At 43.0% G+C, this 27,712-nt stretch overlaps 1 protein-coding gene across 1 annotated transcript; it reads right to left on the reverse strand.

Annotated features, from left to right (window-relative positions):
* Positions 1-457: 457 nt before the first annotated feature.
* Positions 458-27,519, reverse strand: npc1l1 (NPC1-like 1; the record flags this gene model as incomplete). The annotated part of the gene is made up of 21 exons (XM_079516841.1): positions 458-920; positions 1,082-1,244; positions 1,699-1,812; positions 2,182-2,413; positions 3,156-3,306; positions 3,815-3,870; positions 4,406-4,535; positions 5,248-5,378; positions 8,460-8,650; positions 9,712-9,801; positions 10,296-10,561; positions 11,123-11,237; positions 13,170-13,352; positions 14,505-14,633; positions 16,474-16,646; positions 17,095-17,195; positions 18,000-18,223; positions 19,228-19,521; positions 21,160-22,065; positions 23,886-24,053; positions 27,478-27,519. 21 exons carry the CDS (start codon positions 27,517-27,519, stop codon positions 730-732), a joined length of 4,050 nt encoding a protein of 1,349 aa, XP_079372967.1. The 3' UTR covers positions 458-729.
* Positions 27,520-27,712: the final 193 nt, after the last annotated feature.

A 27,712-nucleotide genomic window follows, 5' to 3' on the forward strand; every position in this document is an offset into this window, starting at 1 on the left:
TATCAGGGTTCGTAGGACAGAATCATTTGAACTGGGGGTCCATGCAAGGCTTCATTAAAGAAAATGTGGAGGTCCGTGACATGAAAGAGTCTTGGTCTAGAGTCTCAGTCCTGTAGTCCTTTGTCAGAAATATTGCACTGTTGAATTTAGGTCCATTCCATTGTTGACCGTGGAACACAAGCTATCATATCCACAGTGGATATGACCTTTGACCCCCGGTCGCATCCTTTGGGGAGGCCGTGGCTGAGTGGACCAGAGAGGTCTTCTATACTAATCAGAGGGTCACCGGTTCAACTCCTGGACCCGGTTTCTGTCCATGTGTCCCTGAGCAAGACCCTCCACGTGACCCGGGGGCTCGTCATAACCAACTGAGTGAAGCTGAAACTGAATTCCAGAGCTCTCCCATTCCCTACCCACAACAGGTCATATCTCTGAAATGTGACCTGGGTTTGCCATCTCCCTCCTTTCATTGTCCATCTTTTGTTCCTTCGTCATCCTTTCGTTACAGAGGTATATATATGTTTCTATCTATTAGGCCCTGATGTAAGGCTTAAATACATTCCTTCCCGTTAGGCGTGTTCTCTTGTTTGGATAAATATTTCATATCTTCCTTCCATTGTCCCAAGAGCACCACATGTTATATTTTGTCCAAAGACTCACTTGAGCGCCAGTTGGTTTTGTTGTTTTGTTTTGAAAACAGAATAGTACTTTGTTTGCTGATGATGGAGCTCAGAAATGGTCGACTCTCTCCTCTCTCTCCGACTGACCCTCAGCTGTGTTGACGTCTATGGGGGTCTTTTTCTCGTTGTCTTCGTAGCTCAGGTTTTCGTACATCTCCTTAGCGTGGGGGCTGAGTTTTATCTCCTTGCTGGCTGCAGCCTGCTGCATCTGCAGCAACACTGCCTTGTTTACACTAGGACCTGCAAACGCAAGATAATATTTCTCATCTTTCTGTTACAACAATTACTCTCCTCTCTGTCTCTCCATTCAGCAAAAATGTATAAATGTTCTTTGGTATATTATGAAACATAAATGTGAAATATATGCATCAGCAATGTGCATGTTGCTCTCTCCCTCTCACCAAAGTAGCTGAGCAGTACAGGTAGGAAGATGAGTCCATGAGCCATCCCCAGCAGTGTGATAACCAGGTTTAACCGGAAGAAGAAGATCTGGATGAGCTGAGCTTTGGCAAACGCCAGAACTACGATACCAGGCAGGTTGGTCATGGCAACACCTGCAAACACCTGTGAGACACAAACACACAATACATTCAGTACTTATTGTGGATACTTGCCTCAGCATACAGTATATGTACATAATGTGTTCAGCAGGTAAACCTTAAAACAGGTAGATTAATTCCCTGGGGGGAAATTATGTTTCAGCTTCACCCAGTCGATGGCTACTCGGGTGGTAATCTTGATCAGGGACAAGTATACTAGAAAAAACGGTGGTCAAACCAGTGATCTTATGATTACTATTGTAAATATACTAGTGAAATGAGTGCTTTGTTTAGGGTCAAGTGGTTAAGGCGTGTACCACTCGCTTTGATGCCTGACAGCGTGTTCCGGGTAAGCAGAAAAGCCCCCAAAATATCTTAAAAATACAAAACATGATCTTCAGAATGAAACCAAACGGGTGTGATCTTCTAAATACCAGACGAGCACTAAGAGTGTGGCAGTGTAGAGTGGACAGACGTACCGCACTGCCCATGTTGGCTGTGGCCTCCTTTGCCCGCTCCACCTGTGTGGGTTGGATGCTGAGGGCGAAGGCTCTGGTCATGTGAGACACGAACTCAACAGAGATGCCCACACACTGGAGATGAAACAGAGACAGGAGAACTTACTTTCATTTGCTTCTTGCACGAAGCACCATTGAACAAAGGTTAAATAAATAACAAGTTTAACCGTAATTGTTTGACTGTATACTTTGGTTATTCGTAAATAGCCCACAAGCTGCCAACGTGTTACAATGCGTTGCATTGTAAGCTTTTAGATCTGCTATAATAATAATAATCTTGGAAATCTTAACCCATTAGAACTGGGAAAGCATCTGTGTCATTATAGATTTTGGCGTTGGTCATTCAAAAAATTGCAGATCTACAATCTACAATCTGCTATTTTTCAACAATTCTGAAAAATCTTGAAAGTGGCAACATAATGACAAGGTACTGTGTTCTCTTACCGTGACCAGGTTAATGAGAGCCACAGCGTTGTAGTCGATGCCCCAGAGCGTCATGACGCCAACGGTGTCCACCGTGATCATGATGATGGTGAGGAGGTTGAGCAGCCCGGAGCGCAGGTCCATGCCCAGCAGGAGGCAGCACACCACAAACGTGGGCACCAGACACAGCGAGATGTTGAAAAGGCCCTCCTGCACGATGGTCAGGTACTGCTCGTAGAACACATAGGTCACCCTGCACAGGAGAACAGCACACGCATCATGGGTGACATCCCAGAGAAGCTCCGCAAGTTTGACCCCTTTATGAACCCTTTGGTATGTATGATTGAGAAACTTTGGTAGAAATGAACAGAGAATGCCCATTCGTACATGATGGAAAAGACACAGTAGAAATATACCTAAATTAAACAATTGGATATTTGGGTTGGAAATATAATTTCCGTAAATATAAATATATCCTAGGAAAAAGTCATTCAAAATGTGTCTTCTCCCATACAGTAGCGTCCAAACAAAGTATATATTTTATTGTCCCCTGCCATTTTTCTGTATATTCAAAAACTGTATTTTTTTTACACCGTGCTATACAGCAGGGGTTCTCAACGTTTTTGGCCGGGGACCCCCGGAAATGCTTTGGCAATGTCTCGGGACCCCCGCCCCGCCCCCTCCCGACCCCCAATATAAATTGACTGCTACAATAACCTTAAACCATTTTGGGCGGGAACCCCTTTTGGTGTTTTAAGCATTATGTTATAATTCAGCTATTGAAAAATAGCAGATCTACAAGCTCATAGCGCGCCACCGAGTGGCGCGCTACGAGCTTGTAGGTCTGCTATTTTTGAAAAATCGTGAAAAAATTTTTTAAATCTTTTTTTTTTTAAATAATTTGGGGACCCCCTAAAATATTTTGGCGACCCCCCGAGGGGTCGCGACCCACGGGTTGAGAACCCCTGCTATACAGCAAAGTGAGCCTGACATACGTGTAGGGGAAGACCTCAAAGTCTGGGTCGGTGCCTGGTATTGCCCTCATGCCCATGGTGATGTTCAAGGCCAGTTCTCTGGCCTTCTGCAGCGCTGCAGTGAACTCTTGAGAGGTTGTCAGTGGCGAGTGGTATGCCATGAACCTGGAGGCTGGACAGAGAGAGAGGCAGCGGTTAATGTTTCAAGTTCAGTTCAGTTCCTAGTTCAGTTCAGTGTCTGTGACACTTTTTTGCATATTCGAGCTACTTAACAGTATGTGAAATGCATAATGCATTCTGTAAATATTACAGCTTTATTCATTACACTGCTCTGAATGTCCCACAATGCAATGCCGTGAATCCAACAACAACACACCTGTAACACGCCATGTAAAATGCACGCACGCACGCACGCACGCACGCACGCACGCACGCACGCACGCACAACACAATGTAGTCATTGTCTGTATCAGGATATGAGATGACGCCTCACCTACATTCTCACACACACACACACACACACACACACACACACACACACACACACACACACACACACACACACACACACACACACACACACACACACACACACACACACACACACACACACACACACACACACACACACACACACAATGTAGTCATTGTCTGTATCAGGATATGAGATGACGCCTCACCTATGATTTCTCCACTGTCATCTTTCACCACAGCCTTGTCGTAGGCACCCAGACCGCTGTTGGAAAACACAGCAGGAGGTGTGATTATACATGAGGATGTGTTTCACAAACAAAAGCTCTATGCCATCTTTTTGATATAGTCACAAGGCCTGAAGATATGATGTGCTGTTTGAAGGTTTCATTGAAACACAGTGTTAGTGACTAACAGTGCGAGCAGCGGCGGACACTCTCTCCATGTTGCTTCCCTTTCCTTTCTAAAGCTTGTTGTCAAGAGCTGTTTCAAACCTACGCTCATGATTCTCAAACATTTGACTGCAGACTCCCATTTGAAAAGATTTTGTCTCGGGGAAGGACCCCATACCAATTTCTTGTTTTTCTTAGCTCTACATTGAAGCTCTCAATGCAGCACACTGTATATCACGTTGCGGGGGAACCACCTCAAAGACCCTCTCTGACCCCACTTTGAGAACCAGTGGCCCAACAGCTAATCTACAAGCTCACAAAGCGCTGTTGATGCAAGACGTTGTGAACTTATAGATTCGTTACTTTTGGCTCAGGACACAAATGTATGATTTTGTAAGCATCACTGACCCTTTGGAGCACTGCAGGTCAGGCCGGTTCCCCAGGAAGTCAGGCAGGAAGCGGTTGAACTCCTCCACAGTCGGCCTGAGGACGCCAGTGGCGGTTCCTTCTATACACTTCTCTCTACAAATAAGACCAGCTGGAGAAGACAGTAGAGAGTTGTTGTTAATATGACTCAGAATACATCGTGTATGTTATCATGTGAAGAAGTCTACTGCATGCTTAAAGGACTACTTTAGGTCCTACTGGTACTAATGCTCATTTTATGGCACCATGTCTGTCTACTCACTCTGGCCCTTTTTACACCGGGGTTGAACCGCCTAATATTGAACCAGTTCAAAGTGTTTCCACTGAAAATGAATTGGTTCTGAACCATAAAAGTTGGTTCGGAACTGGAACCAAAAAAAATGGCAGCCAGTTCCGTGAAAGAATGCCACAGACGAAAAACAGTCTAAGTCCACACTATTGATCCATAATGTATAAATGATAGATAAGGGTTCAGGACAACGAGGCCTTTTCGTGGAGGGGTCAGAATTAAATTTGGACTTGGACTGTTTCTCGTCTGTGGTACTTATTGGGTTCCAAGAATCTAGAATGGAACCAGTTCTAGGAGTTATTTTGGTGAAAAGGGGCCTCTGTGTCTCAGAGGAGGGCTGTAGACAGTTCAGAAACCATGGCTTTGCCAGAAATTGCCAATCTACAAGTTCACATTGCGTCATGCTGTGACATTTTGTGAGATATTTAGTGTAGTGCACAGAATACGGTCAACCCAGTATAGGGTTCCATGGGACAAAGAAACAGATGTGAAACTAACTACTTGGATCTTCACAGTTTTATAATTTGGAGCTCACATTCGTTTGCGGGGCAGAAGTTTCCTTGATTAGGGCTGGGCCATGAGTACAAACGACAGCATTTGGATCCAGGGTTGAGCCAGTCGATGAAGTCATCCACCCAGGAGTTAGCAGGAATAGCCAAATAGGACCTACAGAGAGAAATACAATCACAACTGATATCACAACACATGTCATTTATGTAAGTGATGTGTTTTGGGGGATTGTTTTTTAAAGTTAAAGTTCTGTATTCTGATGATAGTAATCATAGAGTCTCTCCAGCTCTTTAATAAACACAAAATATATTTTCTGTCGGGTCGGTGGGTCGCCAATTCCATCCAATCATGAGAGAGTACTCATTTATTAGCTTACGTTTTACAGTGTTCTGGGGTTAGGTCAACATATCTAATGTCACGTGTCCATCCAGTATCCTGCATGAGTTATCTCTTCTGATTGGATGAAATTCATAACCGGACCTGAATATGTATTTTCTGCTTTCTAAAGAGCTGGAGAGACGGAGGGGACCCTGGACCCATGTTACTGAAGATGGGAATATATATACATATTTAACACTTATTTTAACAACAATAATAATTATATTTATGTGATTTTCATAATGCTAATGTCTGAGGTGGGTGGCGGGTCCACTCCTTGGGCACCTTCAGGAAGTGACATCATAGAAGATAGGTGTGTTTCCCTGGCCACATCCCTGTTTTTTTCACTGGACCATTCAGTCCCAGGAATGGATCGACCAAAGGAGAAGTTCCCACAAAGGAGAAGTTCCCAGCTCCATTATTTATTTATTTTTAGGAATATCTTTGAGGGGCGCTAGCCCCTCCTATATACAGGTTTAATGTTTGTCTTTAGTTCAATGTTTGTTTTAAAAACGCCATTGACAATGAAGGAGGTTTAATGTTTGTCTTGAGTTCAATGTTTGTTTTAAAAACGACAATGAAGGGAAAATTTACGTCATCTTGTCCCTAACACAAACATTAAACAATAAAGAGAATTTAATGTTTGTTTTGTCACCGTTTGTTTTACATCACCATTACCTAATCAACATGAGTTAGATTTTAATATATTAGCCCCCCTTAAACAATACCCACATTTCCACCGGGTTTCCCCCCCCCACCATATCTGATTTTCTAGTTTTGTCTTTTTGAGTAGGCTACCTCAAATTGCCATGATGTATCGTCAGGGTTATCCCTCTCTGCCCTTTGCCTTTCAGCAGCTGATAGCACTGACCACGCTATGCGTTACACCTCTGTAATAATGAGCCAGTGTTCCCTGATCCCTCTTATCTTCTGCACAATGAAGGCATGTGCAAATGCACATGCCGTCGATGGCTGTCCTTGACAGATGCTAGAGATCATGATTACAAATAGTGGAAAAATAAGTTATGACCCCAGGAGATTAATGTAATGTAAGTTATATTCTTTGGTTAAAAAAAAAAAGTTTTGTTATTAGGTTTAAGCTCCATATTCTGCTGTAGAGTGTTTGTTCAGTAACAGGGGTCTCCCCATCTCGAAACCTTACCAAATGGACCTTACGGGTCAAATGTGTTCCATTTGTACACTCTCACTGAAGAATTGACAGTGTACACTGGGCTCCCAAAAGTAAACAAATGGTCTCAAATGGGGGTACGTAGCCTAATGCATATCACACTGGGGGTCCTTAGAGAAAAAGAAAAAAGAAAAAAACATTGTATCCAAAGGTCCTACAGTATAACACTAGAGAGCAGTTGGCGTAGCCTCTGATTTGAATGAGAGTGCTGAGTGCTGCTCATATAACCCAGGTGATCATTAACCGCTGGGATTGGCAGGCATGTGTGAGCTTATAGATTATCAGCAGGTTCAAGGCTTGGTGTCAAGGGGAAAGGCAACGATATGGAGGCCAGATATGACTCAGGTTCACACAGCACTGCACTGCTGCTTAAGGACAACTCACTGGCTGCAGACAGGGACGGGCAGAGAGTGTTAGAGGGACAGGGGCTAGAGGGCACTTTTGGAAAAAAATTGCGAAAATAGCAGATCTACAAGCTCGCAACGCGTTGAGACAAATTTGATAAACAAATTTGATCAACGCAAAACACTGTGTTAAAGTTCAGGAGACTTTGGGAAAAAAGCAATTATCCTGAATGCTGCCTTCCAATATGGAAGGGGCAAATGCCCCTCCTTTCCATGCCATGTTAGTTAGTTAGTTTTATTTATTTGTCCATGTATGGAAATTTGTCTTTTACTGTTGAGACCGAAGACACATTTCCATACGTGGACAAATAAATGAAACTAACTAACTAACATGGCATGGAAAGGAGGGGCATTTGCATTTCTTTCACCACAGCAAATGCTGCATTCGTGGTCTGGAAAGGGCAGTTGTTTTACAGACGGGTAAAAAGGGCAGGGGCTCAAGCCCCCTTTGATGTCTATGTGTGCACGTCCCTGGCTGCAGCTATTCACTGGCCACAACAGTGGTGTGTAAATGTGCTGTCTGTGTCCAAGTACGGTAATACATTTTAGGGCATACCTGACTGTGACCATGTAAAATTGCCTCTATTACAGTAAGTCATAGTATCAATCTTATCACACTGTAAATGTAAATTTTAAGAGCCTGCTCAGGGACTAGCTCTGGCCCATTTACATGGATGTGAAAGCAGACGTGTTGAATAATGACCATTGTCCCTGTCAAATAAATAAGCTCACAGCACGTCATATGACGGGAGCTTGCAGTTCTGGTATTTTTGCACTTAACAAGAAAGTGTGGTAAAAACAAATGAATACATGTATTAATTAAAGTGTAAAATAATGTGTGGTTTAAAAACCTAGGGGACTGGCGTTCTCTGTCACATGTTTTTGTTTGTGTAGCCAAGGTGCTCTTGGCAAGTGGCCTTTGTCAGGGAGGGCACTTGGCCAAAACGCGTAAGCATTTTCTTTTCCTACCTTTTTCTTTCCATCTTCCCCAAATGGGAGTAGCCTTGGAACCGCCGTAAGTGGCCCTTGGCATTTCTGCTTTAATAATGTGTGGTTGTCACAAACCCCCCATGTGAACTTTCAGTCTTTCACCCAAGGAGGCACCAGTGTACCTCGGCACACCTCGGTTGGGAACCATTGGGACAGAAATGCATTTTGCTGTGGCCACCATGTCACGTATTACTGTACACTCTTACAGAGCCCTTTATGTGCTGATGAAGAGAACAATGTTTTTCACATGCTGATGCAGAGAACAGAGTCACTCACAGCTCAGGGAAGTCGGTGGCGTACTGGATCTTCTGAGTGAGGGAGAACTGGTCACAGCCCACACTGGAGCACACTGCGTTCATTCCCCCCACTGTAGTGAAGTTGAAGCCTTGTGTTGTCACAAAGTAGGTGGGGACTCCCACCTCAAAGTACTTGTACAGGTATGCAAAGAAATCCAGCATGTAGGAGCCCTGCAGAGGAAGGAACAAAATAGTGTTAAATATGTAATCCAGAATTTATCTTAACTAGACCTGTACGTGCCCGTCGGCCACCGGCCTACTTGAGAATGATGCAACTTGGGAACCTAATAATACCCGTTGTCAACTTGTCATAGCACCCGTTTTAACTGTCTGTCTGTGTCCCACATGGAGATCTCTGTATCTGCCTGTGTGTGAAGAGGGCAAACTGACTGATTGTGAAAAGTGTAATGGTTAAGTAGGCTAATTATTGTCAGGTGTGGGGTTGCCATAAAGCAGCACCCAGAAGAAATGGATATTAAGTCATTAGTAAACATAATTTCCAAAGAAAACGTACGAGGAAGTACCATGTCCGTTCCTGGTACCTAATCATTTCCTGTATTAACTGTATTTTTGTCATCTAGTTCCACAGTAGGTTTCCATGGACCGTTAATTTGTATCCGCCAACTGCTTTGCAGTTTACAAATGTATTCATGTGTGCATACCATGGTGTCTCTTAGTAAGTACTGAATAACTACATATACTGTATATTGGAGTAATATCTATTTCCAAGTAGTACATGATGGACTGTAAAATAAAGGTTTACCAAAATGCTAATAATTAATCAAGTTCATAAATACAGGAAACAGTGAATAATATAATTTGCACCCTATATGCTAATTATTTTAGAACGTTTTGTTAGTTGCTTGGGCGGGGAGGGTTTTATTTGTCACTTCATGTACTCCTACAGGCTGGACGCAGCTAGAGCCTATCAGCGTGGGGGTGTTGGACAGACGGAGTAGGACGAAGGCACTAAGGCCCCATTTACACTGGCAGACAAATCTAGCCTGAATCAGATCTGTGCCACATCAGATTCCAATCTGGATGCGGCTCAGATCTGATTCAGGCTGGATTTGGCTGCCAGTGTAAATGGGGCCTAAGTCCACCCATGGGGGGGCTCCTCACTGGCAGGTGAGCCAGTAGGATACAACAGCAGTGACTGACAACACAGGAGGAATTCATTGGCCCATATGGGATATATGGCTTTATAGGCAGTCCAGTGGAGTCAGACTTACTTGAGGCATAGCCAGCTCCTGATCCAGACCCACTGTCACATGGAACATGAGGAACACAGAACCACAGAACATGAAGATGAACACCACCATCTGCAAGAAGAACACAACACATGCAGTATATGCAGTCAGAGCTCGTGAATAAATTACAATATTTTGAATGAATGTAAAATGGATGAGAAATGGATTGACAGTTCCCCCATGTCGTCTCTGTCAGGTGGAAACCTCATAATTAGTATTATTATAATAATTATGTTTAAAACTATTACTTTTCAGGATTCAAATAAAAAAATAGCAAAAGTAGCAGCTGTACGAGCTCAAAACGTTTTGAGCTTGTAGATCTGCTACTTTTGAAAATGTTGCGTGATGCGTTGGTATGATCAAGTAGGACATTCATTTATGAAAAACATAAAAATGTAGGATTTAGCGATAAGAGGTTTCTGCCCGACAGCAATGATATCCTACTATAATCCCCATCACTGCTAACCCCTACTGTTGGTGTTGAGGAAGGTATAGACTAGACTAAAACAGAGGTTTTGTGGAAGGTGTAGAGTAAAACAGAGGTCTAGGTGTAGTAGTAGCTTTACCACGATGATCCTGGAGACGGGGTGTAGCAGGACCGGGGCGTAGTACTTCTTCATGAGGGGCAGCAGGAAGCCCTGGTTGGGTTTGTTGGAGCGCTTGGTGGACACCGACACGCAGCACAGCAGCTCACAGTGGTTGCTGTCCTGCCGCCGGGCGTCCAACGACAGCAGGGCCACGAAGGCGGTCATCTGCAGGGCGAAGTCCATGAGGACGGCCAGGGCCGCGTACAGCGCAAAAGACTTGACCGCAGGCATCGTGGACAAACCTCCTGCATGGAGAGACACATGTGGAAAACCGTTAGATAAAACAGTGTAAAGAAGGCATTAGAATGTATCCTGCATGGATTGGAATGATGGAAACTTTGACAGGAAAAGACTCGCTCACCGTATAGAAAATAGAAGTAAAACTCCTTAAACTGAGACTTAGAAAAATGGAATGATGCCATAAGGCATAGAGAAGTGATTCTCAACCTTTTCAATTTCACGGATCCACAGTTACATTATTCATGAGGCCACAAACCCACATTGAAACCATGTTTAGTTTTATATTCTGTTTGTTTGTTCTGGAACCCAATCTACTCTGTCATGTCTCAAGAGAGTTCATTTAAAGCAAGCGCAGCAAGTGATAAATGTATACAGAAATAACAACACAACACGTTGTGAGCAGTGAGCTTGTAGATCGGTGTACAAATTCAAGTCAGGTACACTATGTTGCTAGTGTTAGAGCAGAGAGCATGATTTATGATTGAACTAAATGCACCATTGGTTGTATTCACTTCACTATATAGTCTAGATACTGTTAATCACATAAAGGACAGATAAGTTCTCACCCAGGAAGAAACAGATAGATTCAGAGAGACTGCACAGGAGCATGCTGGGAGCTACGTTGCCAAGGATACGACCAATCTGCTCCTCTCTCGTCTCCCCCGGACGCCTCATGTCCCTCTGTAAGAAACAACATGAGAGGACACATCACTACGAATGTTTATACCTCATCTGGTTCTATAAGAAACAACATGAGAGGACACATCACTATGCATGTTTATACCTCATCTGGTTCTATAAGAAACAACATGAGAGGACACATCACTACGCATGTTTATACCTCATCTGGTTCTATAAGAAATAACATGAGAGGACACATCACTATGCATGTTTATACCTCATCTGGTTCTATAAGAAACAACATGAGAGGACACATCACTATGCATGTTTATACCTCATCTGGTTCTATAAGAAACAACATGAGAGGACACATCACTATGCATGTTTATACCTCATCTGGTTCTATAAGAAACAACATGAGAGGACACATCACTATGCATGTTTATACCTCATCTGGTTCTATAAGAAACAACATGAGAGGACACATCACTATGAATGTTTATACCTCATCTGGTTCTATAAGAAACAACATGAGAGGACACATCACTATGCATGTTTATACCTCATCTGGTTCTATAAGAAACAACATGAGAGGACACATCACTATGCATGTTTATACCTCATCTGGTTCTATAAGAAACAACATGAGAGGACACATCACTATGCATGTTTATACCTCATCTGGTTCTATAAGAAACAACATGAGAGGACACATCACTATGCATGTTTAGACCTCATCTGGTTCTATAAGAAACAACATGAGAGGACACATCACTATGAATGTTTAGACCTCATCTGGTTCTATAAGAAACAACATGAGAGGACACATCACTACGCATGTTTATACCTCATCTGGTTCTATAAGAAACAACATGAGAGGACACATCACTACGCATGTTTATACCTCATCTGGTTCTATAAGAAACAACATGAGAGGACACATCACTACGCATGTTTATACCTCATCTGGTTCTATAAGAAACAACATGAGAGGACACATCACTATGCATGTTTATACCTCATCTGGTTCTATAAGAAACAACATGAGAGGACACATCACTATGCATGTTTAGACCTCATCTGGTTCTATAAGAAACAACATGAGAGGACACATCACTATGCATGTTTATACCTCATCTGGTTCTATAAGAAACAACATGAGAGGACACATCACTATGAATGTTTAGACCTCATCTGGTTCTATAAGAAACAACATGAGAGGACACATCACTACGCATGTTTATACCTCATCTGGTTCTATAAGAAACAACATGAGAGGACACATCACTACGCATGTTTATACCTCATCTGGTTCTATAAGAAACAACATGAGAGGACACATCACTACGCATGTTTATACCTCATCTGGTTCTATAAGAAACAACATGAGAGGACACATCACTATGCATGTTTATACCTCATCTGGTTCTATAAGAAACAACATGAGAGGACACATCACTATGCATGTTTAGACCTCATCTGGTTCTATAAGAAACATCATGAGGACACATCATATAAATGTTTAGGCCTACTTTCTATACCACTGGTTCTACCAAAAGTAATAACAAACTATACTATAAAAACTGACCAAACATTGGCCAAATTGTCATTATATTGTCATTGTAAAAAAGGAAAAAGGCAAACACTGTGAACATGAACATCAATCTACAAGCTCACATTTCCACAATATTTATCTGTGAACCGAGTCGGAACTGAATCTAATGCCTCAACTGATACATTTGCATTCTGTGCTTATCAGTTCAAATATGTTTATTCCTGTTTATTCCTGTTTATTCACAGGGTCACGTGTGCACACACACACACACACACACACACACACACACACACACACACACACACACACACACACACACACACACACACACACACACACACACACACACACACACACACACACACACACACACACACACACACACACACACACACACACACACACACACACACACACACACACACACACACACACACCTGGTACTCCAGCACAAAGATGAAGATGTTGTCAGCTCCCACAGCCAGCACCAGGAAGGGAACGACCTGTAGGATGATCAGAGAGGAGGGGATTCCCACCCAGGCATAGAAGCCCATAGAGGCCAGCACGGAGCAGCCAACCACCAGGATGCCCCCGAGGCCCACTAGGAACTTAGAGTCCACCTGTAGGACAGGAGAGGAAACAGCGGGTGAAATAGGCTCACAGCAGCCATATTGGAATGAAATTGGGCCTCTTCCTTACATCCTTGTGTTGTTGTGTTACAAATAATAGGCCTAACAATGAAGGCTCTGTTCCATTCTGGTCAAACTGAGTCAGGGTGCTGATATTGTGCTGTTGGCTCACTGGGAACACTCTGCTACACCTGACCAGTGGGTCTCAAAGTGACCCTCATGGTTCCTTGAGGAGGTTCCTTAATACTACTATTTGGTTCGGAACAGAGCCTTAATTAGTATCATTGATACTAATATAATTCTACAAATTATTGTCTTATGAATGTATTTTCGTATGAATAGCAAGGACTGGAAAACGGGACGGTATACTGTGTGCGCTGCGCTGACTAGATTTCCGTTATCATACACGTGACATTGTGCTATCTGTAGCCATTTCACTTTCCGGGCAGAGTGTTATCTTCACATGTACTACGTAATATCTAGAGGTGATAACATCAGAAACACGTTGCATTAGGGTCTTACTAGAGACTACTCTACCCGAGAGCCAAGACAGACTGTAGTCTCACAACAGCAATGTTGTGAGAATCGCTTAACAACACATTCCCTGCCAGATATTAATATATGTTTTTGCCCTTGCCAAAATCTTTTCATTCTAAGCCTTTGTTTTGAATACGGCAGTGAACCGGCAGTGAAAAACAGCTATGTGAAATGACCCGAAACATACATTTTGTAACAGCGAACAGTGATGCTTTAGTTATGTTAGCTGGATAAAGCTATGTTTTGATTAAAAAAGGAATCTGGGAAAAGAATCCGAGATAACACATCACACATTCATTTCTGGTTTTATCAATCACCTATAGCAATCGAGAGGCATTCATGTTGCACACGAGTGCGATCTAACGTAATCAATATGTACTTATGTTGTCGGTACATCAGTTCATCCCTCCCTGCCGGCCTGCCCATTAGCCAATTTTATAATTTTAATACAACCCCGAACTGATTCATTGTTTGAAGGTGTGGTCTTTACTACTTACCGTCTCCATTCACGGCTTACAGGTGGCGTAGTTACAGACTCTATGTACTGTAGCATTCAGATTGTGGAATAGTTGTGGGTTTGGAGAGAATATAGGGTCTTACTCTTACCAGTATGCGTTTGAATGATGTGTACTCTCCCAGCGCCACGGCAATGTAAACAAAGATGACAGCATAGCTGATCATGAAGATGGGAATGTCCTCTGCTGTCGTCCTGTTGATCTCATCCTCCAGAGACCTCTGTGGACAGACAGAAAAGGACAGCACAGGATAGCAAAAACAAAGAGAACATGTTAGATCGGGAAAGGACAATACGGTATGCAACAGACTGAAAGGGCAGTCATATCGTTTTATTACTTGTTTTTGGAAACTTTAAACTTTTACTCCTCTACAGTTCAAAGCCAAATATTGTATTTTTGACTGCAATAAATTCATAGGAAGCAAAACATACAGAAGTACATTATGATGTAAATGATGATGTAAAGGAGAAATCCAGACTAAAACACTGGTACTCTGAATCAGCCTATAATCCTGTCCCAACATACATGTTGACCTTGAATTGTTTCATACTGTAGTTGCCCCCTGTTCTCCATTTCCCCACGCCTCCCACAGTAACATTCAGCTAGAATGGTATAGAAAGCTAGTTGTCTTTATTCTAATGCGAGTATTTTAGTATATTTTAGTAGTTTTTTTTTTGTGCGATGAATCGTCTAGTGTCCTGGTACTCCTGGTGTCACCCTTGAGCTGCCGGTTCATACAGCAGTGGTTCCCAATCTTTTTCATGTCAAGGACCCCCAGTATGACATGCATTAGGCTACGAACCCCCATTTAATGGCATTTATATATCTGGGACCCCCAATTTATATTGTAAAATCAATGTTAATTTAACTCTGAGAGTGTACAAATGGAACCAAATGTATACACTCTCAGAGTTACAGACCCATAAGGGTCCATTTGGTTCCAAACTATCATTTAGCCGGGGACCCCCTGGAACTCCCTCAAGGACCCCTGGGGGTTCCCGGACCCCACTTTTCGAACCACAGGCCTGAAAATGAAGGCCCGACTCTGGGTTCTGTATGAAAGGCAGCTCGAGGGTGACAAACGGTGCATGCATGAGTACGCTCTTAATCCAGAGCGACTTACATTAAGCAAGAACAAAAAGCATGGCAATACATTGCATACATAAAAAGTAGTTATCATGAAACATGCGTAAGCTAAGAACATAACAGTGGAATATCTATATAATGAAACTATGCATATATACTTTCAAGTGCTATCTACATAAAATGCTATTCTAGTGCTGTCTACATAGAATGCATAACATTGTTTTAAAAGAAAATGTACTTAGTGTGATAGGACATTTCTCAAGACAGATAGGGCAGTCATATAGTTTCCTAAGCTATCACACGTATAGAAATGTGACAGCGGCATTAGGTCCTTATCAACAGTGCTGTCAGTTTCTGCAGCGACTGTTGCTTCACTGTCAAATCATCAACATGCTCTTTGAGTTGAGGGAGTCACTCTTTCTCCCGTTAATCGATAAAACCATCCGTTTGTCTAAGGCAAGGCAAGGCTATTTTATCTATTGCTATGTCTGGGTGAGGTAAATAAAGCTATGTGAAAAGGACATGCATTTATTGCTGGCTGTTTCCTTAGTATCATGATATTGTTGGGCCAATATGTACAGAAGTCTGAGTCAGACTTCTGTACAGTATAGCATAACGTTTGCTATACTGCCAGGACCTATACGCACCTGCTATAACATTGAACCGGGTGTGCGGAAGTCATCCCTCGAATAACGATTTCCACTGGTGCAGTGGTTCTCAAACGTTTTATTTTCAGTAAATGGATGTGTATACAAATGGATACAAATGGATCCGGGTTCATTTGTACACACTCAGAGTTGTACAGACCTGTAATGGTCCTTATGGGCTCTATCTTGCCTTACCCCTTATATGCCTGAACCTTTTAGTTTTGCGTGTACTACTTTGAAATGTGTAGTCTACTCGTTTGGGCAATAAGCCACCATGGTGATGACCCCTGCATTCAGTGCCAGGTGTTCATACAGTATAATCGTTACCTCTGCCATGTAGGCGAAGGTGAAGTTGGTGTTAGGGTTGTTCTGGTACTCCTGGACAATCTTCAGGAACTCCGTCTCCCACTGCAGAGCCACTTTGAACTTGGCATTGTCGCGTGCGTAGTTGTTGAGGGAGAAGGTCATGATGAGGGCTTCAGCGTTGGTGAACTCGTCATCTGGCGGGGAGTTGACACAAATTAATAATGCTCCATCTTGAATGTACACACTTTGACACTTAATGAGGTCCACGTTATCACTGCTCTCACTGTTGCAATTCTTTTGGTGACCTGGTATTTGCCTTGTAAAAAGCTCATAATAAGACAAACAATAAATGAAAATGCAAGCTGATATGCCATGTATTGTGTTTTGATGTGCCATATACATTTGGTTGATGTATTATTGTGTTCATTTTGTATACTATTGTATGTTGATGAATTATGAATTATTAGTCATACTACGGTATGACCTCAATTTTAGCTTTAATGTCTTGCTGTACCCGTGCTTCTGACTAATAAAGTATTCAATCAATCAATCAATCAATCAATCAATCAATCAATCAATCAATCAATCAATCATTGTGTAAACAGGTGCATTCGGTGATCTGTATTACTGGAAGACACTCACTGCTGTAGCCCCCCACTGCAAGGAAGGGGAACACGGGACCCCCGTAATCAGCCATGCAGCTCATGCCCAAGTCAGTGATGTCTTTGAAAGACAGTGGAGAACTGGAGCAGTGGAGGGAAACAAGATAAAGGCAAAAAAAAAGAATATTAGATCATTCTTGCTTTTTTGGAAGCTTTTGACTATCGCCACAGCATGAAATAAAGCCTGGAGTCTGGAGATGTTACACTCGACAGTCACTGCCTTGTTCGCTCTCCGCAAGGTCTGCTTGTAGTGTTGTCAGAACCACTGAAGAGGCTTTGGATGTATAGTGGTTAATTGGAGTAGTCAGCTCAGCTGTAGGGTGGGGGTAAGGAACTGTGATGGGGACATTGTGCATTTGTTTGTTTAACTGTATGTAATGTGTTTTGTTTTTTTGCTTTGTATTTATGGACATATCCTGATGTTTCTTTGAAGATTTTGTTTAGTGTTTGTGCTGCCGCCATGTGGGTGTGAGGGGAAAAATATATGTGAATAATTGCTTTGAAAATACTATGTTGTAAAGAAAAATCAATACACATATATGTTTATATGCGCAGGTGGGGGGGGGGCAATTCTGATATTAACACAGCCTGCTGAAAATAGACGATCAGCCCGTGTCGTGTTGTGAGCTTGTAGATCAGCTATTTTCAGAGCACCTGCAACACGCGAGCGCAACCAAACAAAAATGACTTAGCTTTTATTTCTACTGGATCTCTTCTCCACTATAGTCCCTCTAGTCTAGTTTATATTTGTGGACGGAATTGTCAATATATTTTGTTTTATTTAGTTTTCATCAGTGAAAAAAGGTAGACGACGGACATCTTTCCGTCATATATAGTTTTAGTCGACGAAATGAACACTGCTTGACATGAAGATGTCTGTCTTACTTAACACAGTAGATGAAGTGATCCCTCCAGTCCACCTCCTTGGTGACCCCCAGCTCCGTCATGTTGACCTTGCGGTTGATCTCGGACGCGCTGTTCTGGAAGTACTGAGGCAGGCTGTTGGTGGCGCAGTCCGTTAGAGACGGGTTGGACGGGTTCAGAGGAGCGAAACACACATCCTTCAGACTGGCCGTCCGGTTCAGATCCTCCGACCAGAACGAAATTTTCTAGAAACACATGTAGGATCATACTAATGTTCTATGAATAACAACATATCATGTTTAGTTTAAGTACAGAATTAAATACATTCCTTAATGCTGTGGCCTACCAACTGTACAAATATAATTCCATCCGTACTACCACAACTAAAGTTGATGTAAGTTATTATTTGGTGTAAAATAAGTGTTAAATAGCTCTATGCAGATAGCAATCATTACTGTTGGGCCTTTTTTGACTCAAAGGCTTTCAGCTTTCAGGAATAAATATTTGAGTAATTATAACCATGCCCAGGGGTCTATTAGAGTAAAGTTAACTCCATAGAGACATACAAAAACAAAACAAAACTCATTTTCCAAAGAGGTCCAAAGATATTTATATCAATTATTTCAAGCCTGGAACCAAGCCATGCCAGGCTCCTGGTGAATCATGAAAAACGCAAAAAAAAAAAAAGAAAATACATTTTTAAACATAGCATATAATTAAATATTAAAATAGTTATAGACCCATTCGTTTCCTAACTATCTATCATTTGGCTGGATAGGTACCCCCTGGAAGCCCTTCAAGGACCCCCCGGCAGTCCGCGGACCCCACTTTGAGAACCACTGACTTATGACCTTAACGTGACATCTCCTAGGTCCCTATACCTGTATACCTGTGTGTCTCCAGGCGTTGGGCAGTAACTATAGTTACTAGTAATATAATTCTGAAATATTATTACTTCTCCCAGTAACAAGTAGTGTAAGGTATTACTCTGCCAAAACAGTAATATTTTACCTATTTACTTTTTTATAGTATTTTTGGCTGATTGGTTGACTCTTCTTAACGTTATTATTCAAAACAATTGGATTCAGTTCTAAAAGAAGCTGACTAAACAGATTGTATAAATGTACATCCCTTTTTTGTGGGTGGAGGGGGGGGGGGGGTAATTAAGTAATTTCTAAGGAGTAATAAGTAATAAGTAACATATTACTCGCCTAAGTAATATTGCCCAACACTGGTTATCTATGGTTACCTGTATCCGCGTCTGCAACTCCAGGAGTTCCAGAATGAGGTCTTTGCTGATGATGCCGCTGAAGTTCTGCTGTCCGAACAGCAGCGAGTCGTATATGTGACCCTCTCTGCCGGGCGCCGTCAGGATGACCTGGTTGGTCCTGAAGAACGGGTCAAAGTACTTGTCGTGGAAGTCTTTCTCCATGCGCGCACGGCTGTTGGGAGCGGACCACAGCTGCACCGGGTCGGTGGTGAGCTCGATGTGCATGAGGCCAGTGGCGAAGGCAGCTACAACTACGGCCGCGGTGAGCAGCACCTTGGATGAGAGATGGATCAAAAAGATTTGAAACGAATAATGTGTGAATGACCACATACGTAAAATACATACTGTACTAAGGCCCTATTTTCGCCATTAAAGGAGCATTCAGTGATTTGAGTGATTTGGAAAACCACCCAGTCTGCCCCGGTAACAAAATGTGCACATGCACGCTCTACAGTGGGGGGAAGTGCAACAGGCCAACAGCATGTGCACCCACCCGCCCCCACTCGATCATGATTGGAGGAAGGCCCCTCTCATCCTGATTGGATGAAGGCTTTGCCACCCGCCACCAAAACTGAAACTAGGGTTTTTTGACCCCAGGGGCTCACTGGGGACAGGGAGGAACTCCTTATATGGTCAGCACACTCTATAGTAGGGAGGATTATCCAGGAAAAAAAGAAAAAATAAGTGATATTTAGATTAAGTCAAATCACTGAATATACCTTTAAGGGGCGGATATTTTCGGATAAGTTTATCCCTAAACTAATTTGCTTTTTTTTTTACTATTTTGTAAAAAACATTTTTGAATAGTTCAAATAGCCGATCTATAAGCTCATAACATGTCGATGTAGATCAGCTAGTTGAGCAATTTTAAAATGTCTTTTAAAATAATAAAAAAGGCAAAGTTAGGGATAAGCAGTAAGGCACTGGCGAAAATATAGGGCCCTTTGCCTATACAAAATCTATCATCCAAGGATTATCTTACTATAATTAGTTGTAGCACTTAGCAGTTCCGTACGAATAACTCATTCTGTGTATAGCCTACTCTATTCCTAATGAATTCTTTGTCAATTCTAACAAGGTTAAAACCAAGTAGATATAGGATCATTTCACTTTTCAGACAATCATCAGGTCATCAAAGTTTCTGTTTACGTGCTGGAACTGCGACTCTGCAATCTGGAATGTCAGTAGGTGGCCTCTAGACCGGATCTCAGCGGTCTCAAATATGAGGCCCCCAACCCATTTATGACATAATTATTCTGTTGATACAGGAGTATTGATACAAATAGTTTTGACAGTCTGTGCAATATCGCGTGCAGCCATTACACTCGACAATTCACCCTTTGTCAAGTCCCGCCCGTGGTTGTGCCCCTCTTCGTACTCATTGGTTGCCGTTTCGTGGTTGGACAAAAATCCTCTCTCTCATCCACTACTACAACATGTTTTTTAGTTGCTTCGTATTGATATTCTGTGCACTCAATTCTTATTTTAAACTTGGTGTCAGTAAAAAGGAACATCACAGATGCAGCATGGTGACTGGGCATATCATGTTTGTTTTTAGTTTTTTCCAAAAAATATGTTTTAGCAAATTCAACATTTCTCCTCATCCTGTTGTCCCTTCACAATAAAGTGTCTCCCCTTTACCTCCCAATGCTGCACATTTTACCCAGGTTATTAACAGCAAATAGGTGTAACTTAACATTGTGGGAGAGAGCAAGGCAGCGAATGAGCGAGAGAGAGAGAGAGAGAGGGCCAAGGGTGGCGGGGGGTTGACTAACGCCTGGCGGTCAGTCGGAGCTCGGAGGCCCCCCTGAGGGTGGAGGCCCGTCTCAATTGAAACTGGTGAGGTGAAACATAGAAAGGCCTCCTATGGCTACTGTATGAAAGCCAGTGGCGAAAGAAAAGGTTACAAACCTTGAAAGGGTGGGAGGCCATGAGTGTTCCCCAGGGTCTGAACAGAGAGGCCATGAACTCCTGGGCGGCCAGGCTGTTCCTGTCGGTGCAGGTGACCTCAGAGGGGTCGACGAGTGGGTGGGTCACGTCGTTCCCGTTCTGGTCCTTTCCTTTGCCCTCCTCCTGGTCCTGCTCGTCATGCCAGCTGAGCCAGCAGGACACGGACAGGTAGATCAGGAAGGTGACCAGCAGCAGACACAGCAAGATGATGGACAGGACCAGGAATCCGTCGGTCCCCATGAGCCTGAAGGGCCCGTGGGGCAGCGGAGGAGCGGGCATGGGGGGACAGGACTCCTGGCAATCCTGACAAGAGCACATCTGCCCTCCGGTCGGTGTGGTCTCGTTGCACCTCAGAGGACGTCCGTTGTACGGCACTATGCCCTCGGGCAAGCCCTCGACGACGTCCTCCGACAGCAGTCGGAAGTCGATGTCCATCGGGGCCAGGCCGTTGCTGGAGTCCCCCTGGAAGTCGTACCAGCGCTGTGCGGTGCACAGCTTGTGGCCGTAGCGGCCGCACATGGTGGAGACGGCGAAGCCGCCGGTGGCGGGGATCCGCACGTTCTTGCAGGAATTAAAGGCGCCGTCCGCGAACGTGTTGGTGAGGAAGGCCTGGTAGCCCACCACCGCCACCTTCACCACCGGCGGGAAGCCCAGGGTGACGTTGGCCGTCTTTGTCACGTGCACCACCTGGGTCTGGTGGGGGCTGCAGGTGGTGATGCAGTGCAGGTGGGCGAAGTTGTCTGCGCACGACGGGCAGCGGTTCAGCAGCGTCCTGGACAGACCCAGACTGATCTGCAGAGAATTGATCTGTTTCGTGTTGCAGCAGGCATACGTGTTGTTCTCTCCCCGGTCCAGCATAGGACACGTCTGTGAGGGAGGACAACAGCTGTTACATACATGCACCAGGGGTTCTCAAACCTTTTCATATCAAATGAAACTGATGTATTTAGCCAAGGACTCCCCATCTGAAAACGTTTTGAGGTGGAGTTCAGGGAATATGATATTGTCGTGGTTGGGAGGAAATTTTTTAAATAAATCAGTGCTATATTGTATTGAACACCCTTTACGTCTATATTGGTGTTCAGGAAGGTGAAAAAGGTTTTTAAAAAATCACACCGTGTGAAGTGAGGGACACTCTTATACACATCATCTCATTACGGCCAATGACAATTTGCGGTCTCACTTTTGTCTTCAATGTTTGTGTTTGCACAATGTTTGTGATTGCACAAACACTCAAAACTGGCCATTCATTGTCAATGGAATTAAATGTTTGTGTAGAAGCGCTTCGGACAAAACCTTTTTTTTAAGATATTTTATTTTATTGATAGGGTACAGTAATTAGACAGGAAAGGGGGAGAGAGATGGGAAGTGACACGCGGCAAGAGCCGTCGGGAGTCGGGAGTCGAACCCGCGGCACGCCATCCGGCTGGTTTGGCAGCCCAGGTGCCCAGACGGTTGAGCTAACCACCCGGGCCCGGACAAAACATCTTAACTCCATTGGACCCTCAAACTGTCTGCTAAAGCAGCTAACTCCACCACTACACCTCTCCCCCTCTCATGCAAGTAATTGACAATATTACAATATTATATAAAGTTACAACACCAACTTTTTTTTCTTTTTCTTTTTTTGTGGCTTTCGCCTTTTTTTTTATTTTTATGGAGGGACAGACAGTAGGCTGACAGGAAATGGGAGAGAGATGGGGGGGATGACATGCAGTGAAGGCCGTCGGGATAGGGAGTTGAACCCGCGGCACACTGCCAGACTGGATTACCAGCCAAGGTGCCTGGACCGCTGAGCCACGGCCCAGGCCTACAACACCAACTTTGATGAGGCAGTATTGCATTGTTTTATAACTATGTTTTTCTTAATTTCTTGGTTTTATCGCAGAGATATGTTCCTTTGGAAATTAACATAATTTCAAAGAGTGCGTTTGGGTGGCGCAGTGGTACAATGCCTGCCCACCACCGTGGAGATTGTGAGTTCAGTCTCTACACAAACACAATTGGCCCGGGTTCGAGGGTGATAATATCACTGCATGTATACGAGCTGGGGGGCGGCACCTGGGGTCAGCAGGGAGTGCTAGACAGGAGGATAGGTTCTACGTCACTGGTAGGTGAGTCAGCAGCAGTAATAACGCAGAAATGTGTGTGAGGGGAGGAATTAATTGGCATAACAACTACACTGGGGAGAAAAAGGGGGTAAAAAGCAAAAAGGGGAAAAAATAAGAGATTGTTAGTGAGATTGTTAGTGAATGAGAATTTCAGTTTTACAGAATGCTGTATTTACAAATCTGTTAATAGTCAAATTGAACATTGCAATAGAGCGTCGCAGTCCCGCCCCCTTTCATGACGACGCCAGGCCAAGAAGAAAAACAACAAAAAAAGTGTTGTAACCTGCCGTTGTTTTCTACTTTCTAATTCTTTGTTTGGCCCAAAACATTGTGTTTATTGTCATGATTTGTCACGACAAGAGTTGGCTTTGTCCGCGGCGTAACCTTCTTTAAATAAATACTTTCTGAAAAGTCTATGAGGAAAATGAACAGAGAATCATTTCCTGGGCCCTGGTAGGGGGCGGGACTGCGACGCTCTATAGGAGAGTAAAATAACATAAAAGAGCAGAGATGTATTATCATCTCCTTCTCGTCGTGTTTCTTTTGTTCCGTCTCTCTAGGAATGCATCCACTGACCTCTATGAGTTTCTGGTAGTGTTGTCCTGTGACGGCCCGGGCCGGGCTGTAGTCCAAACAGGGGACAATGGGAGGAATGAGGCTCCCGCCCGGCTCTAGTGTGGGATTCTTCCCACATTCGTCATAAAAAGCACACATGCCCTCTTCAGCTTGTACTTTAAACACCACCTGAGGACGAGACAGTACAAGAATCAGACAAAATGGATAAATAGATAGATCGATAGATAGCAATCATCGTTTTTGCTATCTAAAAATAAATAAAAAAAGGGTAGTATTCAAGTGTAGTATTCACAACTCTTATCCGAGTGGACAAATACTCTTCCTTTCTGCAAACATATAATATTGGAAAACGTTTAACAACCCAAAGCAACAATAAACATAATGTTGCTAATCTGAGTACTTCTTCCACCACTGTGTCCTGTGAGGTCAACCTGCTCTCAATTTAGTTCCAGAGGCAATAAAGAGGAGAATATAATCACTGTATGCTTAAGGCTTGATTACACCTGCTGTTCAATTCTGTGCCATAAGATGTTTATAATGTTCTGTCCCTGTTTGAACTTTTCTTTTTAGTAGGTAGTAAGAATTTAGTAACTAAGGCGTGACAGTGAAAATCAGGAAATACACCTGCTAAGTTTGAAAGCCACACACACACACACACACACACACACACACACACACACACACACACACACACACACACACACACACACACACACACACACACACACACACACACACACACACACACACACACACACACATACATACATACATACTAGATGCTTATTGATCACTGTTGGGGAAAGCAGGTGTGGTATAGCAACAGGTACGGATAAGAGTAGAGAGGTATGAATAATTCAAAATAGAATACCGTAAATAAACATAAAATAAATAAATAGACGTGCGGTCTTAAAGGGTGACCCTATAGCCATGTGTACTTACTCTGACTTCATGGTTAACATAATGTATAGGCTATTCTATTAATATAAAGGTAATAGAGCATGCACATCCACTCCACCCAGGTGCTGAACAAATGGCAGTACCAGAGGAATGATTCCTGAAGATGATCCCAGTGATCGAAACGTTGAATTAATAAACCAGTGGAGCTGAGTTATTCCTTATACCAGTGTTGCGGACTCTATTTCTTTCTCTTATTCTATTAATACACACATGAGTAAATATGAAATCTATATCAATAATGACATGTTAAAGCAATTATCCAGTCATCTGTAGTATATAGCCTACATGTACCCTACCTAATTGGTTGTAAAATGGTGCATTTATATAGTAAATGGTGCAATTATATAGCGCCTTTATCCAAGGCGCTTTACATGGATTGTGCATTACATTCACCCATTCACACACACATTCATACACCGATGGCGGCGGAAGCCTTGCAAGGTACCAACCAGCACATCGGGAGCAATTTGGGGTTCAGTGTCTTGCCCAAGGACACTTCGACATGTAGACAGGAGGAGCCGGGATTCGAACCGCCGACCCATGGATCATTGGACGACCTGCTCTACCTCTTGAGCCACAGTCGCCCGGTTGTAGAGAATATAATGTACAGTACACTCAATAGACTGAATGTGTGCATAACATCTTTACTCCATCTTTCACTCATCGGTTTCACCATCTTTTCTCATCCACTGTTTCCCATCAGTATACAGTACATCCCATCACATCCCAGCATGATGATGCAGTATATACTGTACATCTCCTCCACAGACACAGCTTTTGACTTTCCATCCCAGCTTATTATATGGATACCAAAAGTACAGAAATACAGTAGGCCAGGGGTGCCCACACTTTTTGACTTGAGAGCTACTTTCAAAATGACCAGCTCGGCAAGATCTACCCACCAAATCAAGTATTATACCATTGCTGAAAATAGTTTAAATATGTAACTGAGGGGGCTTCGGAATAGTAGAGTTTGTGTTACATTCTGTACAGTATAAGACAAATGCACTTGGAATGGGAAATAGAGGGGGAGAAATGTTTTATTTTTTTTAATCGTTTTTTTCCTTCAATATATTTAAATTAAATACTCTTTAGGGGCATGTCATGTGATCTACCTGCACAGCCTTTGTGATCTACTGGTAGATCGCGATCTACCTTTTAGGCTAATGCTGGTGCATTTTATAAAATTGTAAATAGCGCCTTTACCCAAAGGAAAGCACATTACAGTCACACACCGATGGCAGAGGAAACCATGCGAGCACCAAAGACACCAACAACCTGCCAACCTGCTCATCAGGAGCACTTAGGGTTGTCTTGCTCAAGGACACTTGTTCGACTGTAACACAGGGGAAGCCCGGGATAGCAAGGACATTTTCGGCCAAAATGTCCTCTCAGTACAGGGTTGTGTAGCATGGAATGGCCTTCCTCTGCGTATGAGGGACTGTGCTACATTTCCCTCTTTTAAATACAATCTGAAAAAATGGTTACTTGAAAACCAAAGCTGCAACCATTCATGATTATTTTAGGTGTATTTCTTTTTTATGCTGTGTTCCCTATGTAATGTTATGTAAATGTATTCCACTGTTTGACTGTCTGTTTTTCCGTTTTGTGTTTCTTGTGAGGACTGCGGATGAAAATTAGCAACTGTGCTATGTGCGGTGTATTTACGTCCATGTGACTTCCATTAATATGCATTGTCCTGTCCAAATAAACAAATAAAGTAAAACATTTAAAAAAAGCACCGGGAACCATCCGACTATAAGCTACCACTCTGCTGAGCCAGCAGATTCTGTCCATTCTACCACAGTCTGTATAAATGAATTCTTAAATGACGTACTTTATTATAAACCAACTCCATCATTGATGACTTCACCACACAAGATATACACCACCTTGTTGAGTTATTTATTATATCGTCTCTGTCGGGTGGAAACCTCATTATGTCCAAAACTGTTCAGGATTCAAATTCAAAAGTAGCAAAAGTAGCAGATCTACAAGCTCAAAACGCATGGCTTTGTACCCCGCTTTGAGCTTGTGGATCTGCCACTTTCGATACTTTTGCGTGACGCTGTTAGTTAGTATGATCAAGTAGGGTGTGTGTAATTGATGAAGAAAACCGAAAAAGTTTGAATAGGGAGATAAGAGGTTTCTGCCTGACTCTGCAATGATATACAAAGTATTGTTATATAAAGTATTTATTTTATTGGTTTTGTTACAATGTCAAATCTACGTTTGTTTATTTTTTTACCATCCTGGAAACGTTCATTGACAAAAGACTACTACTCGGAAACCCTGACCAGTGACAGGTTGTATACCTGTTATCGTCATACCCTGAAGAAGGCAATTTGTTTGCCAAAACGTTGGTAACCCAATAAAAAGTATTTTTTGCATCGTGACTACGAGCTGTGCGACCTCTCCTTTCTATTTTCAAGTTTGTCTCCCGTGGTCAGCATCTCCCCACTATTGGTGTACCTTTTTGTTTGCTTTGTATACCTGCTATCAACACGAGTCAGCTGATGGAGGTATTTTACCTTCCAGACACAGGGTTAGGGTTATGTATTAATACTATATGTATTTTTATTTTAGAGTAAACCCAACACAACAGAATCATGCAAATTTCATCATAACTCACCAGGCAAAACAGCAGAGAGGTCAGGATAGCGGCATAAGCCATGATTCAATTCTACAGTGTGTCCCAACAGAGGAAGACTCGTAGTTTTCAAATGCATACAAAGCTGGAGTGTGTGTTAGTCCACTAGCACCCTGTCCTGTCCTGTAATGTAACTGTCCTGTCCTGTAACTCCACAGTGTGCCTTGGTGTCTCTGTCTCTCCCACTGTGTACATCGACGTCTCCCTGAGTGTCTGT

The sequence above is a fragment of the Electrona antarctica genome (assembly GCF_951216825.1).
Source record: "Electrona antarctica genome assembly, chromosome: 12".
Taxonomy (NCBI): domain Eukaryota; kingdom Metazoa; phylum Chordata; class Actinopteri; order Myctophiformes; family Myctophidae; genus Electrona; species Electrona antarctica.